This window comes from Chrysochloris asiatica, unplaced genomic scaffold (assembly GCF_000296735.1).
Source record: "Chrysochloris asiatica unplaced genomic scaffold, ChrAsi1.0 scaffold00121, whole genome shotgun sequence".
Lineage (NCBI taxonomy): Eukaryota > Metazoa > Chordata > Mammalia > Afrosoricida > Chrysochloridae > Chrysochloris > Chrysochloris asiatica.
Window position 1 is genome coordinate 9,073,589 of NW_006408639.1, and position 15,008 is coordinate 9,088,596.

The window sequence follows — 15,008 nt, forward strand, 5'->3', positions numbered from 1 at the left end:
GCATCATTAACAACCTGTGATATGCAGATGATACAACCTTGCTTGCTGTAAGTGAAGAGGACTTAAAATATTTACTGATAAAGATCAAAGAGCACAGCCTTCAGTATGGATTGCATCTCAATATCAAGAAAACAAAAATCCTCACCACTGGACCAATAAACAAGATTCTTATCAACAGAGAAAAGATTGAAGTTGTCAAGGACTTCATTCTTCTTGGATCAACTATCAATACTCACGGAAGCAGCAGTCAAGAGATCAGACGACGTATTGCATTGGGCAAATCTGTTGCACAAGACCCTTTTAAAGTGTTGAAGAGCAAAGATGTCAGCTTGAGGACTAAGGTGTGCCTGACCATGGTATTTTCAATAACCTCATATTCATGCAAAAGCTGGACAGTGAATAAGGAAGACCAGAGAAGAATTGATGCTTTTGATTTATGGTGTTGGAGGAGAGTATTGAAAGTGCCATGGGCTGCCAAAAGAACCAACAGATCCGTGTTGGAAGAAGTGCAGCCAGAGTGCTCCTTGGAGGCCAAGATGGCCAAACTTCATCTCTCATACTTTGGCTATATTGTCGGGAGGGACCAGTCACTGGAGAAGGATATCATGGTTGTTAAGGTGAAGGGTCAGAGAAAAAGAAGAAGACCCCCAACAAGATGGATTGGCCAAGTGGCAGCATCAATGGACTCAAACATGGCAACAGTAGTGAGGTTGGCCCAGGATCAGGCAGTGTTTTGTTCTGCTGTGCATAAGGTCGCTGTGGGTCGGTACTGACTCGATGGCACCTAACAACAACAACACCAGCTCCCGCAGTCTTGCACATCAACAGCCTGTTGTCTGACCTGCTGATATGGGTTCTTCAGCTCCTGAGACTACATGGGTGAGAAGATTCCTGTAGACTGACCTTTGAACTATGGATTTGAGACTTGCCAGCCTCCACAGTTGCGTGAGTCATTTCTTTAAACACTGGTGAGTTATATGAGACATTGCAGCGTGTTGTATAACCCCGGGACTTGAAAGGAAGAGAGGAGCGGTGATTAATAATCAAGGACTATGGAGTGGTTTATCAGAAAAGATGAACAGTTGGGATATCTTTAACCTCCAACTCAGGGACAGCCTGATGCTGATCTTTCTAAATGAAAGTATCCGAGCACTATCTTTGTAAGAGATTTTGCTGTAAAGTACTTTGTCTGATATTAAGATAGCCATCCCTATTCTTTTCTGGTTATTATTTGTATGAGATCTCCCCCATCATTTCACTTTCAATCAACTTGTGTCCTTGGGTCTAAGGTGTGTGTCTTGGAAACAGCATATAGGTGTATTGGGGTTTCTTTTTGAGGTGATGAGAATGTGCTAGAATTTATGGTGGTGATGGTTGCATCGATCTGTAAATATACTAAAAACCATTGAATTATACACTTTTAACTAGTGAACTGTGTGGTATGTGATTGTCTCAATAGACCTGTTTTTAAAGAAGTAAAAGTGCAGTAGTCTGGGTTGATTTAATGTAGGGACAAGAAGTTCATTGCATTTCAATTATCTGAGCCAGAATCTCTGTGCTGATTACAATAAACTGATCATCACAATTATATCAGTCTTAGCAGGAAGTATGTCATCTATGTTTTGGAAAATTCCTAAGGAAAATTAGTTTAAGAAAAAGTACTTTCAGTGGTTACAGCATTGTGACTCAGGGTCTCTGTTCAAAGTCAGCAAGGAAGGATTGCCGGGCTGGGCTGGGCCAGGCCGGGCCGGCAGGCAGATGCTGCTTATAGCTGTAGGATATAAGGTCAAATACTCAAGTTTGTAGTTATTACTCTATATATTTTGGGAAGCAAATAAAGGACTCTTAAAACACAGGAAAATTATGATTTTTAAAAATGTTGCTGTTGAATCAAATCTAACTCATGGTGACCCCATGTCTGTAGAGTAGAACTGTGCTTCATAGGGCTGTTCAGAAGTAACTCAGCAGGACTTGCTTTCTTCTGAGGTACCTCTGGGTACCTAAGTGCCGAATTTTTGGTGAGCTGCCAAGTATGTTAACGATTTATAACAAGGCCTTTAAAATAGAGTGAACATTGTGACTTGATGTTTGAAACCTTTACATTTTGGACTTGAAAAATCAACTATTAAAAATCGTTATGATTTGTTTATAAAGGACACAAGAAAGAAAGTTTGACACTTCTTGTGAACGTTCTCCCAGGTATCTCAGTGCAGGTGTTAATAATCATTACAGGACCTTAACAGCTAATTTGAGTAGAATCGATCTTATCATTTTCTTATGAGCATGGTTTACTGAAGTACCAGAGATATCTTGACGTACTCGACAATTCTGACCAGTTGAACACACCTTAGACATTTCATGAAGATCATATTGTGGTGAATTTGCCCGATGATTCCTTATTATTTTTTAGATAATGAAATAGTTTATACATTTTGAGAATGTAAATCCAATAGGATTCTCATCCATCATAAAGCTATATTAATATTTTTTTCCTCATGCTTCAAATCCATTCTTCTCTCTGCCTCTACATGCAACCATCCTCCCAAATCCAACACACACAGAGCCCAATTCTGGATCATTCCTAGACCTTAGCTCCAAACTCCCATCTTGTTCTATGTGGCTATTAGTGGTTATGTTCCTAAGGGGATCATGAGCTGGGGGTTAAATACTAAGAATATGAATTTATTGCTGGAAGAGAACTAAGGTTCCACTCTCTATTTTACACTAAGGAAACTGAGGTCTAGAAAATGTTAAGTGACTTGTCTTCTCCAAGTCGCATGAAGTCTGGCATCTACAAATTTTGTTTCCTTTTTCAATAAAATGGATCGTAGAAATAGCATAGGCTTTAGAGTACAACTCAAATCCTGGCTTTGTTATTTACTAGGGAGATGATTTGTCTCTAGGATAGAATTTGAACACTGTATCTGAACTTCTGCTTTTATCCATAAAATGGAAATCACGTCACTGCCTTTTCAGGGAAGTTGTAAGAATTAGAAGTTAAAAATGTAGCAGTACGTACAGAATAGGAATTCAATTAATAGCATTTTAAAATTCTACTTTTCCATGAGCACCTGTGCAGTGCAGTGATTTATTTATTCTCTCTTCTTGCCATTTCTTTCTAACACCTACCAAATGATTTTTTTTTGATGGATCTGGGTAAGAGAAGGTGGGGGAAGATGTAGATAGGATTGTCTAGTAAGTTGTGAGGGATTGTTAACAGGGTAACTGTGATTGTAAAAATGAGAATCTAACGAGGGGCTTGGTCAGCTTTGCCATCCTGCTGGGCATTCAGTGAGCCATCCTGGTGATGGGAGTGGGCAGTGGGCTCTTTGCTCCGCTAACCAAGCTTGGAAGCCAGCGGTTTGACCCGATTTCGGCACCTTCTGTAGTCTTGTGAGTCGACAGTCCAATCCCACATGAGTGAAGAGACTCCTTCAGAGTGACATTTGAACTGTGGGTTTGGGATCTGTCAGCCTACGGAACCATGGGAACCATTGCCTTGCTGGCTCCGGAGTTCTGTGGGGTTTTGCAGTGAACTGTGGAACTCTGGGACATAGGGGTGAGTGCTGAGGGGTGGAGTGGTTGATACCGGGGATTATGAAGCAGGAGTCCTGGTGTGGAGACCTAGCACTGCTAACTGCAAGGTTGGCAGAACGCACCAGCCGCTCACAGGGTCACTATGAGTTGGAACTGACTTGATGACATTTAACAGCGACATAGCACTTAAGAAAAGTCAGCTATTTGGGATGTCTTTAACCTCCACCTGAGAGGGACCAGCCTCGCGCTCATCCTTCTAAAGGAAATAATTGTTGCATTTTTATAATCCCACATTCTGGGTAGGACTAGCTTCACGGGCTTGCCAAAACAATATTTCAAAGTTTTGGGACTGACATATCTAAACAGCATTATTAGAGAAACTGAGACAAGCATTCCACTGAGAGTCAAACCCAGAAGGCAGTCTGATATTCCTCGCTATGGACTGGTGCTCGTACATGACCACAGATTATTATAAACCAAGGGCAGGGCTCTGGAATTTATTGTGTTTAGGGTTTCTCACTAGAGGACTTCAGAGACATTTCCTGAAACTATCTAGGTGGTTACAAATGGGTCCTCACAGGAATAGACACTCTTGGCTGGTTTTGCATAGTCTGTTACAGATGCAGATGACAAAATCACCATTAAGGGATTTAAACAAAAGATATCGAACCAATTTGGGCCATCAAGTAATATTTCCTGAGATTGATGTGGCACTGTGGGATAAAGCACTGGACTACCAGATTGGTTTGAACCACAAGGTCAGTGGTTCAAACTCACCAGCTGCTCTTTGGAAACCCTATACAGGGTCGCTATGAGTTGGAACTGACTTAACAACAACAAGGAACACACTTTACAGCCCATAGGGTGCACCAGGGGCCAAGAAACATTAAATGGACGTGTTGTGGTTAAGTGCCATGGAGTTGGTTTTGACTCATAGCCACTCTGTATAGGGTTCCGAGGCTTTACGTCTTTGGTGGGAGCAGAAATCCTTGATGGGCTGGCTTATGCCTTTTTGAGTGCGTGTTCACACGCAACATGAGGTGTGCTGAGAGAGAGCCTCACCCCAGTGAGCAGCAGCAGAGACAAGGGGCACAGCACGAAGCAAAGCAGTAGGCTTTGATTTGGGGCAGAAGGCTTGCAAAATGAGTTGCCTTCCAGGTACTTAATTGGGAAAGTAGGTTTGCTAGTTACAGTGGAGTGCCTTCAGGCTGAGACATACCGGCATTTATCACCTGCCTTAAAAGACTGCTTTTAAGGCTGAGAAGGGAGAAGGGCAGGGGCAAGGCCAGACAGAAGCCTGTCTGTGGACACAGCAGAGACAGAACTGTGTCCTAAACATTTTTGACCTTGAATTATAACCAGTTAAACTCTCTAATAAGTCCCGTAACAGAGTATGGTTTCTTGAGATGTGTGTGGCCGTTGCAATGACTGACTGAAACTAGTTGAGTGGAGTATGCCACAGGAGTTGACGGTTAGAACTGCTGTTAACAACCTATGTTATGTTACATGGTGGTGCTGTAAGATAAGCACTGTATTTGCTCACTGTAATGTCAGCAGTTCGAATCCACCAGCAGTTCCTCAGGAGACAGTTGAGGCTGACTGTCCTAGTAAGGATTTATAGTCTTAGAAACCCTCTACAGGGCTGCTGGGAATTGGAATCAACTCATCGGCAGTGGGTTTTGTTTCGTTTTTGGTTAATATGTGCCAAGCAGTGTTCCAGTCACGGGGACATAATATGAACATGACAGCATCCTTGTCACTGTCTTGGTTAAGAAGTCCCAAGTAAAATCTGTCATGTACCAATTTTAAGTGTATCCATATGTAAATTTTTGCTCAGTACAGCTGCAGTGCACTGCTAGTAAGCGGACTAGGAATGGGATGGAAAATAGGGCTATGGAAAGTACGTAACAAAAGATGAGTGTCCACGATTTCGGAGTTCCAACAAATTAATAAGAAAAGGCAATTTACTAGGAAAAGTGAAACATTTCTTGCACTTTAGCCTTCATCTACCACTTTTAACTTTTCCTGTCTTCCAAGTCCCTGACCAGCCACTCAAGTTTCCCATCCATTGTTTGAACCACTGACCTTGGCTTTTATCACCGTGTGGTTTTAGTAATGCTGTTCCTTCATTTTGGGATGTCCTCCGCACCCACCATGTCTCAGTCCATATGGCACCACCTCCTCTGCTGAGTCTTTCTCAATTGTCCTGTCAGAATTGCCTCATATTTTTCATTCCCACACATGACTCTGCCTCTGTTACAACATGTGTCTGTTCTACCAAGTTCCCCTTTGCCCAGTTTTCACGCCTCCGCAATCCAGTCTTTGTCCAGCTCTCTGTGTGCTTCTCCTCTTTCAATCCAGCCTCTAACAGCAGGGCACCCATCTGACCACCAAGCCTACAAGTCCAGGCTGGGGAAGTGCTCAAACTTTGTCCAGAGCCCCTTCTAAAACGACCTGTATAATCCAGAGCCTTAGAGAAACTGTTATCTTGTTTCCACCTCCTCTCAGTGGACCTAGAATTTTCTCCCAGTTTTGATGTTTCTAATGAAAAAAGACACAAATAAAGCCATATTTAGAGATTCCTATTTTACAGCAGTCAAGTGACAGTCCTGTTTCCCCACTGTCTTCTCATCCTCTTTCCCGGATATAACGACTAGGACAGTTTCATGTGCAGTTTCTATCATATGCATATATTTACACAAAAATATTTTCAACAGAAATGGAAGACAATACCCTACTCCACAACTGGCTTTTTCCCACTTACTGCATGGATTACGCTTCAGGTTTTTTAATGGCTGTTGGGCATTTGTTTCGTTTTTTTGTGAACTATCTGTTCCTAAGTTCTACCCACTGTTTTACTAACCAGGCTGCTTATTGATTTGTAAGGATTCACGTGTTGTGGACACTCGTCTTTTGTTACATATGTTGTATAACCCTGTTTTCCATCCCATTTGTTTTCTAATACTGGAAAATTAGAAATAATATATAATGATGTATAATTTTGGGCAAGACATTTTTCCTGAGTTTGTTTTGTTATGTAGTAAGGATGGTCCATCCTACACCAGACTGTTAGAAGAATTAAGTGAGCTAACTGCATGCCAGCCCCAAGCACTAGGTCTGCCATTCAGTAAGCATGCTGTAGCTGTCAGCTGCCCCTCATTATCTTGGTTAGGTGTTGATTTGGGCCCACATAGTTTTACACAAAGAATACCTTTGGATTTTCAGGTGAGGCATGCACTTTCTAGCTCCCGTCTCCCCCATTTTCCATACAGCAGCTTCTCATATGTATTACCAGCCCTCCACTCCATTTTTAGTGGATAATCATGAAATAGAATTTTAAGTAAGTATAATTGGGTGTGCTCTGGGTCCCACTCTAGGACGTGTCATTCATTTGGTTGCTTACTACAGACTCCCTTGGGTTGGGCAATGTACCAGCTGAACATCGTGTACATGGTAACCTAGTCCCTATTTCATAAAACCTAAGGCATTCTTCCAACCCTTCAAAGCTCTCACCAGAGGCATCCCTGTCTTATACAACACCCACTCGTTAGGATCAAGGTGGGTGTGACAAAGTCAAGATTATGCACTAGAGCTTCTGAATTTCTAGAAATCCCCCAGATATCAGCAGGTGAAAGACCTAACAGAAACAGATACCTTTGAAACAAATCCACAGGAGAAATTAAGTTGGGACTATTCCCTTACATGGATGATGGTGGTGGTGGTGGTGGTGGTGGTGAGTGGTGTAGTCGGTTCTGACTCATAGTGACCCTGCATAGGGTTTCTAAGAAGTGACTGGTGAGATTGAACCACCACCCTTGAAGTTCAAACCAACTTTGCTGTCCAGAACATTAACCCACAGCGCCATGCCAGGAGTCCCCAATTAACATCAGCACGGTATATTTTTGTCTGTCCCTTTAACACATATAAGTCTGCATTTAAAGGGGGTGTCTTGTAGGCAACATATGGATGGATCTTGTTTATCTTTAATAGACTCTGAGAAGTTCTGTGGCTTAATTAATGTATTTCGAGCATTCACAATTTGAAGTCATTATTGAGGTGGTGGTGGTGATGTGCCATGGAGTCGGTTCTGACTCATAGTGACCCTGCATAGGGTTTCTGATGCTATACATTTTTATGGGAGCAAAAAGCCTCATCTTTCTCCCGTGGAACAGCTGGTGGTTTCAAACTGCTGACCTTGAGGTTAGCAGCCTGACTCATAACCACTAAGCAACAATTTTAGATGTTTTTTAAAAAAAGTTTTGAAATTTGTAAATTACGTATGTTTGAATGTTTGTAATTTAGGAATTTGTTCATTAGCAAAGTTTTATAAGAATGGACAAAAAGATTGTTCCCATTTTAGGGTTGTTTGTTGTTCTTGTTAAGTGCCATCCAATCAGCTCCAACCCATAGTGACCCTGTATAGGATTTCCTAGGAGCAGGTGGTGGTTTTAAACTGCCGACCTTGTAGTTAGCAGTCTAGTGGTTATCCTATAGTGTCACACCAGGACTCCATATTTGGATTATAGATGCTGAATTTGGGGAAACACTACCTCTATGCCCCTCTGGAGAACAAAAGAATAGTCTTATCTAATAAATTTTTTAAGAATTGTGGGTAAGTACTGATCTAAAATATGGCCTGTAAGCCCCAGTGGATGATGACAGCTACCAGTTATGGTTTTGATACACTGGCTGTAAGTAAATACACCTCCCCCCGACTCTAATAAACAAAAATGGTGCTAAGTTTTCATACTGACATACCTGATACTGGAAACAGAATATGCAAAGATAAACAGTAAACAAAGCCGAGTCTGACCACCATGTTAATAGCTGAGGTCTTTATTTCAATTTGTATATACAGTAAAAGTGCTGCTTGAGAATCTGCAGCAACTCGACAAAACATAAATGTAATTCTCTCTCAACAATTAGCAGCTTAAGATCTATCAACTACAGTGTTAACGTTCACACGTTCACAAGTGTCATTTCTGTACTTTTCAATTCGTGCATGTGAGTTTTTATTCTTACACACTTTGATAATACACACTTACAGTCTAGTAGTCGAAGCCTACTGAGGTTGTCACCTAGCATACACAACACACAGAGATGTGAACTCTCAAAGCCACATTCAGAGATCCCCAACTTCATTTGGGATTGGGTTGGGTGTGTGGGAAGCATAATTTTCCCAGTGTCAGTTTGTTGATTACAATGTTTGGTTTTGTTTTGGATGCATATTTCCCAAAGCTGAAAGACAGCTAGCTTCTCATAGAAACTCACTCATAATTCAATGTTTCATCAGACTGTGCTGCAAAGACACGTGGTATCAAAAACAAAACCAAGTGCAGTGAAGTTCACTTGAAAATAGGCTAACAAGGAAGGCTAGATCCCAGCACTTTTCTTGCCATTAGATTTTTGCCTCAAATAGGTAGCGGAGGTACACAGGAGAGAGAAGATCACAGGAAGTGTAGAATTCAACTTACTTTTGCTTTTTGAAGTGCCAGTGGGGTAGAAAGGCTTCCTTCCTTACTAGGATGCAATGAGTATATACGAGGGTAAGTAAAAAGTATTGCTTCACAATCACTGAAACCTTTATTACACATCCATATGTGAAGCTATTGTGTCTCGAGGTCTGTACACTTCTGAAGGAGGCGTTGCCATCTCTCTAACCTTTACCCATAGAGTTCTGTGTGTCTTGATTTACATCAAAATAGCACTTTGGGCATCCTTGAGGGACTGACATCATGTTTTTTTGAAATGTTTCTTGAGTTTTGGGGGCAAAGTCTGAAGGGGTGAGATCTGCGCTATAGGGTAGGTGGGGTAAGCCTTCCCAATCAAATTCTCATACGACAGCCCTTGCTACCCTTGAAGAATAAGCAGGTGCATTGTTGCGACGGGAAAAAGTTCCTCGGCACAACTTTTCTGGCCTTTTTCTCGTCACTACAGTTTTCTGTTTTCTTAAACTTCTTCATAGTAAGCCCCTGTGATTGTTCTGTGTCCTTTGAGACAATCTATCAAGCTTACCCTTTTGGAGTCCCATAAAACAGTTACCATAACCTTTTGAGCTGACTCTCTGCCTGGAATTTTACAGGCGCAGTAGATACTCTCAGAAGCCATTGTTTAGCTTAGATTTTTTTTTTTTTTTAAAGTCACCCTGATGAGACTAAGACAAGTGTGTTACTGAGAGAACTTGTCTACAGCCACTCACCGATCACAGACCTGTTTAAACAGGCTTTGTTTGGAAAAAACCTGTGCATGTATGAATTGAAACTTCAGTAGCAATACTTTCTGACTTAACCCTCGTATACCAAGGAATCAAAATTGGTTGGCAGAACTATAAAAATGTAAAATGTTAGTCATTCTACAATTTGAACAGAGTCATCCAGGCCAACCCAGCTAGCTCACACACGCAGGATAGCCACCAGCACTTGCAAGTAATCCAGGAATGCTTCATTTCAGGGGAATGTAGACAGTCATTATGAGAGAAAAGCAGTAAAGCTAGGTAAGTTTCCAATTATAAAACAAATGCTAAAAAACCATTAGAATGAGGTTCTCTTCATTAGGCAAAAGAATTTAAGATGGAAAAAAAGAAAGTTAAGATAGACGTGATGCAAAAAAACCTCAGAAGCAACTGGGATGGACAGCAGACAAACAAAGTGGGGACAGGGCAAGAAGAGTTGCAGGGTTACAAAGCATTAAATGCAGACAACAATTGGGCCCAGTCAACAATTAAGGGGACAGGGGAGCTAGAAAGTCATCATTGTGCCTCATTTGGACTAGAGGTTTTTCCTAAGACAGTTTGAGAAAGGAGAAGGAAAGACAATGTGGGCCTGGTTGGCTGGGAGCTCATAGAAGTCAAAACCTCTCTTTATAGAGATGGTGCCAAGGTGAATGAGGACAATTTCAATCCATCTTACAGTGCCCACCACACGGAAGCCTCCATACAGCTCAGGACTCAGAAGCTCTAAGGAAATCTGAGGGCTGCAGCTATAGTGCCTTCTCAGTAACTCTGGGGGCTCCCATCTCTACTCTGCGTGATCTTGCTAAAGTGCTAGCTGGACCAGGTCATAGGGTCCCTTGGCACTGCTGCCTAAGGTCACTGCAATTTTTTAGGAAAAGTTAACATTTTAAGTATATAGGACTGGGAACTAAAACAATCTGGGAATAATCTGTTTTTGGCATGAACAGGAAATGGCTGAAATTATATTGTAAAAGAAAAATCACCCATGTGATCCCTGCTCTGGGTGCTAATTCTGATGGGGCAAAAGAGTGAATAGGTGCACTGCAATCATCTGGAGGTGGGGCAAAGATGGGAGTACCTGAGTTAAAATATCAAAGTGACTATGGGAACACCATGCCGACTCTGAGAAGGCCAGTCTCTTCAAGCAACAGGAGGCTGGAGCTGTCCTGCAAACCACTCTCTTACAGAGAGACAGGTCTTACACAGACAGGACAATGCTCATCTAGTTCCAAAAGCATTTCCTGCTATGGGGGAAATATGTAAGACATGCTTTGCTATACTTTTCAGGACATATTGTATGTCCTTTGCTTGCCACTTGGTTGCACCAACTGAGACCAAGAGGGAACAGCAGGTGTGACCCAGTACTACATACAAACAATAGAAGGTAAACCTCTAAAGTTCCAGTTCTACCAGGATGATGCAACTGATTATAGGATGAAGAAGGCTCAGTCAATAGTCTATACAGGTTCATCGAGCATACTTAAGCTAATAAAGCAGTCTAGACTAATAAGTGACCAAGATTTGGGCCCTGCTAATCTGACATTTCCTTTTCTGCTCATTAGGGCGAATCACCTTCAGTCAATCCTCTTAGGCAGATAGAATAAAGCTTTCAAATTAAGGATGCTGGGGTCAAAATGCAAACAGAAGACTCCACATCACTTTGGTTTCAGTAATTAGGATGTGTTAAACAATAAATTAAGGAAACATAAGAAATTATGACTCTCATAATAGTCTCAGTTTTAACTAAAGACAATCCCAGCTCAAGTCACTGGGTAGACATTTTCTTGGGACTAAAAAAAACTCCAACTCAACACCTATTCTACTGTGCTGGTTTGTGGAAACAGCCCCACGTCTCCCCACATACCCTTTTCCTCTCCAAGCAAGCCAAGCCCATAAAGTGGTCCATGGGGTGGAGGGACGCGGGAAAGCAGCAGCAGCCAGAGGGAGGTTTGAAGCTGCATCTCAAAACAAGGGCGACAGAGGGCAGCATTTACAGCAAATCTTACTTTCCTCAACTGTTTCAAGACATGAAGGAGCAGCACACTTAAGTATCCACACATTTCTTCATTTAAAAACATCACTTCTTTATTTCAAAGAAAAAATAAAAGACCCTCCCAACCCTTTCAAAAAAAAAACAAAACACCAAAACAAACCCAATACTAATAACAATAATAAAAAATCCTATTAGAAACCATAAGGAAGCACTGAGAGTCTGAGTAATTACATTCTTCAAGTATGCTGTTCAGATTTTTTGTTTTTAAATTGGTGACTATACACATATTAAAAACAAAACCAAACCTTAAAAGTGCGGCCAAAGGATTTTGCGTAAAATTAAGTATTTAAAGGGCTACTTCAAAATACTGTGGTAGGACTGTGCAGTGATCCTGTGGGGGCACGATGCTCTCACTTCTGTGTCCTAGCAAAGGTTAAAGGATCAGGTTCAAAAGTGACCAGACTTCCAGGGTTATTAGCATGAGGGGTCAACTTGGGTAAGTTGGGAGATCCATGTGTTCTTCCACGGACAAGGAAAATCCACCCTGAATCCAACAATTCAGCTATGGAATGTGGTAGGACTTCACAGTACAGTTCGTTTCGGAAGGGGCGATGTGGTGAGCCTGACACGGCAGGATGCTCGGTTTCAATGCTCTGCCCTATTCACGTTTCTCAATTTTCAGTGGGTTTTGAGTGCAGTCACATTCGAGTCACAATTTAGAGTGCCCTTCAGTGCTCCAGATTGGTTGTTCATGTTAAAGGACTGTTTAAGATTTGCATCCCAAGGAAAATCATGCTACATAAAAATGATCCAAGATTTTTGCCCAAAAAAGTTCTTGGATAAAATCTAAAAAATACTATTGCAATTGTGTCTCTTGAAGAAAAAAACATTATTCTAAATGTAAACAGATTCACTCAACTCTTTTGCTGTTGTAGAAAACCTCAGAGTAGGTTAAGTTGTCTTGTTCTTTGCTGCCTGCACTCACCAGAGGCTAGGTGAGCAGCTGCCTTCATGTGCCAGCATCATCTGGGGGATGAAAAGAACCGTTCCACGTAGCTAAAGAGGGCATCCCAGTGCTTCCAGAGAAAGGCAATGAAAACCACAAGGAATAAAGTGCTGAACGTCCTGCTACGAGTCTTCATGAGGGGAACCACACAGTTGGCCACTGTGGAGACAAAGACTAAAAGGACTGCCATCACGGCAAGAAGGATGTTGATGAGTTTGCCCAGAAGGTTCCGGGCAGTGGCGTTCTCCAGCCCTTCCAGTTGGACCACCTGCTGCTGCTGCTGCTGTAGCTCCATCTTGGAGATGCGAGTCTGGCATGCCTCCAGGGCCTCCTGTGGGCCAGAACAAGGAATAGTTAAGCCTTCTGCTCACACATACCAAATAGCTGACATGTCTCTTGGACATACCAGATGGCTCTTGAGTTAGGCAACAAATTTAAATATGCTAGAGCTTACATGTGAAAGGCCAAAGGCATACTCATGTTCAAGTGACGATAATTCACCTAGCTGCCCTCCATTGAACTTTGTAGGATGGTAAACAGGAAGCAGTGGACACACTTAGATTTGGTCTTGAACATTTAATGATAAGACCTCAAAGAAATCATTGGCTTCTTTATTTTAATTTTAAAATTAAAAATTTAAGTTACATGGTAACACACATTTTGTTCAACATAAGAAAGCTGAAATAGAACATTTCCTTTGGTACTTTCCTCAACTCCAATCCCTGCCTGGAGATCACACTGTTAATTTGGTTCTAAAGTATTGATTGCTACAAAATCACAGAAACCTTTAGTAAACAAAACAATCAATTATTTCTAGACATCGCCTCCATCAGGTTTATATACTTTTTTAAAAAAAAAATGTTTTATTGTGAATTATATGATAGTTTACATGAGAGAACTTTAGTTTTACATTCATTCCATCGTATATCATTTCATTGCCATGGTTCCAATTCCCTCCATGCATCATCAACCGACCAAAGGGTACCCTACACTCCCCCCTCCCCACCCAGTCTTCAGCTCAGTCCCTCTCCCTCTCTGGATCCAAAGTCCCCAGCCACTTCATCACTCCACGTCATCATCTCAGGCATCTCTGCTTCTCTGGGTAGGGTCCCGTGCTCCATTGATGGTCCTAGAGACCTCCCCTCCTAGACTAGAGGATTAATCACTTCCTTCCTTGCTACAAAACAACTACCTTTACATTTCCAACCCTCATAATCAGTCCTGATAACCACTATTCACTATAGTATCACAAGTTACCCATTTGTATTTCATTTCATCAGCCCCACCCAGTCAGATTGGATACTACTCACTGGAGAGTCTACCTTCCTCCAGGCCCTCTGGATCTAGGTTCCCTCTTGAAAGTCTGTAAGCCAGTCACTTCTTGCCTTTGTAGTTGTCCCCCCCGCACCCCCACCCCAACTTGGGTATCCAATGTCCAAGTTGCCCATCTCTGTCTACTCTGTGTGTGGAGGGGGTGGGAATGTTTCTTGCTGTAAGGATTTGTTCCTTCTTTTGAGTCACTGCATCCGTAGGTATAGGTCAAGTTCATCAGATTGTATCAGCTCACTCTTTTTTTCCCCTCTTCTTTCTTCTCCTGGTTGAGCTCTGATCATCCAGTCATCCAGTCCAGGTCATGTGGGTACCATCTGCAAGTGTGGGCGTTCTTGTGCACATGCCCTCTCTTCCCATCAGCTGGTAGCTCCACTCTCCACTAGAGTCCTCCGTGGCCACGCCACTGACTCTGGGCCCAAGAGTCCCCAGGTCTCCTCTCACTGCTTGCCAACCAGGTCCCCACAGAAGCCCACTGAACATTGTAAGGCTTAGCTTGCCGCTTCATTGCTGCTTTTACCCCATTTCCCCCTATCGGTGATGCGTGTGGGTCACCAATCAGAGCGTGTATTTCTGTTGAGTCTTAGTCTTGGAAGGGGGTTTGCATTGAGGGGACCCGACCACTTGCCTTGAAGTTTGCTAGGGAAGCAATTTGTTTGTTCTTGTAGTAACAGTCCATCTGCCTCTATTGGTTTGTATTTTTCCTGTAGGTCTTTCTTTCAAGAAGTATCCTTTGTTCTTCTAGCCGCTCCAGGCTGGTCTCGTCCTTTCAAGTGGAGATTTCTCATCTTTGGAGATCTGGATGTGGTTTAGATGTCTACCTATAGTTTTATGTATTGCAAAGGCTCTGCAAGAAGCCTCGTTCATTGGGTACGCTGTAGCCCCATTTTAGGTATTCCAATCAGTTATAG

The 15,008-nt window shown here is 42.2% G+C and overlaps 1 protein-coding gene across 1 annotated transcript in view; it reads right to left on the reverse strand.

Moving 5' to 3' along the window:
* Nucleotides 1-12,784: 12,784 nt before the first annotated feature.
* Nucleotides 12,785-15,008, reverse strand: part of TMCC1 (transmembrane and coiled-coil domain family 1) — a 222,554-nt gene continuing 220,330 nt past the window's right edge. Inside the window, exon 5 of the mRNA XM_006868686.1 lies at nt 12,785-13,099. Within this exon, the coding sequence (XP_006868748.1) occupies nt 12,785-13,099 (315 nt within the window). The remainder of the gene's footprint in view (nt 13,100-15,008) is intronic.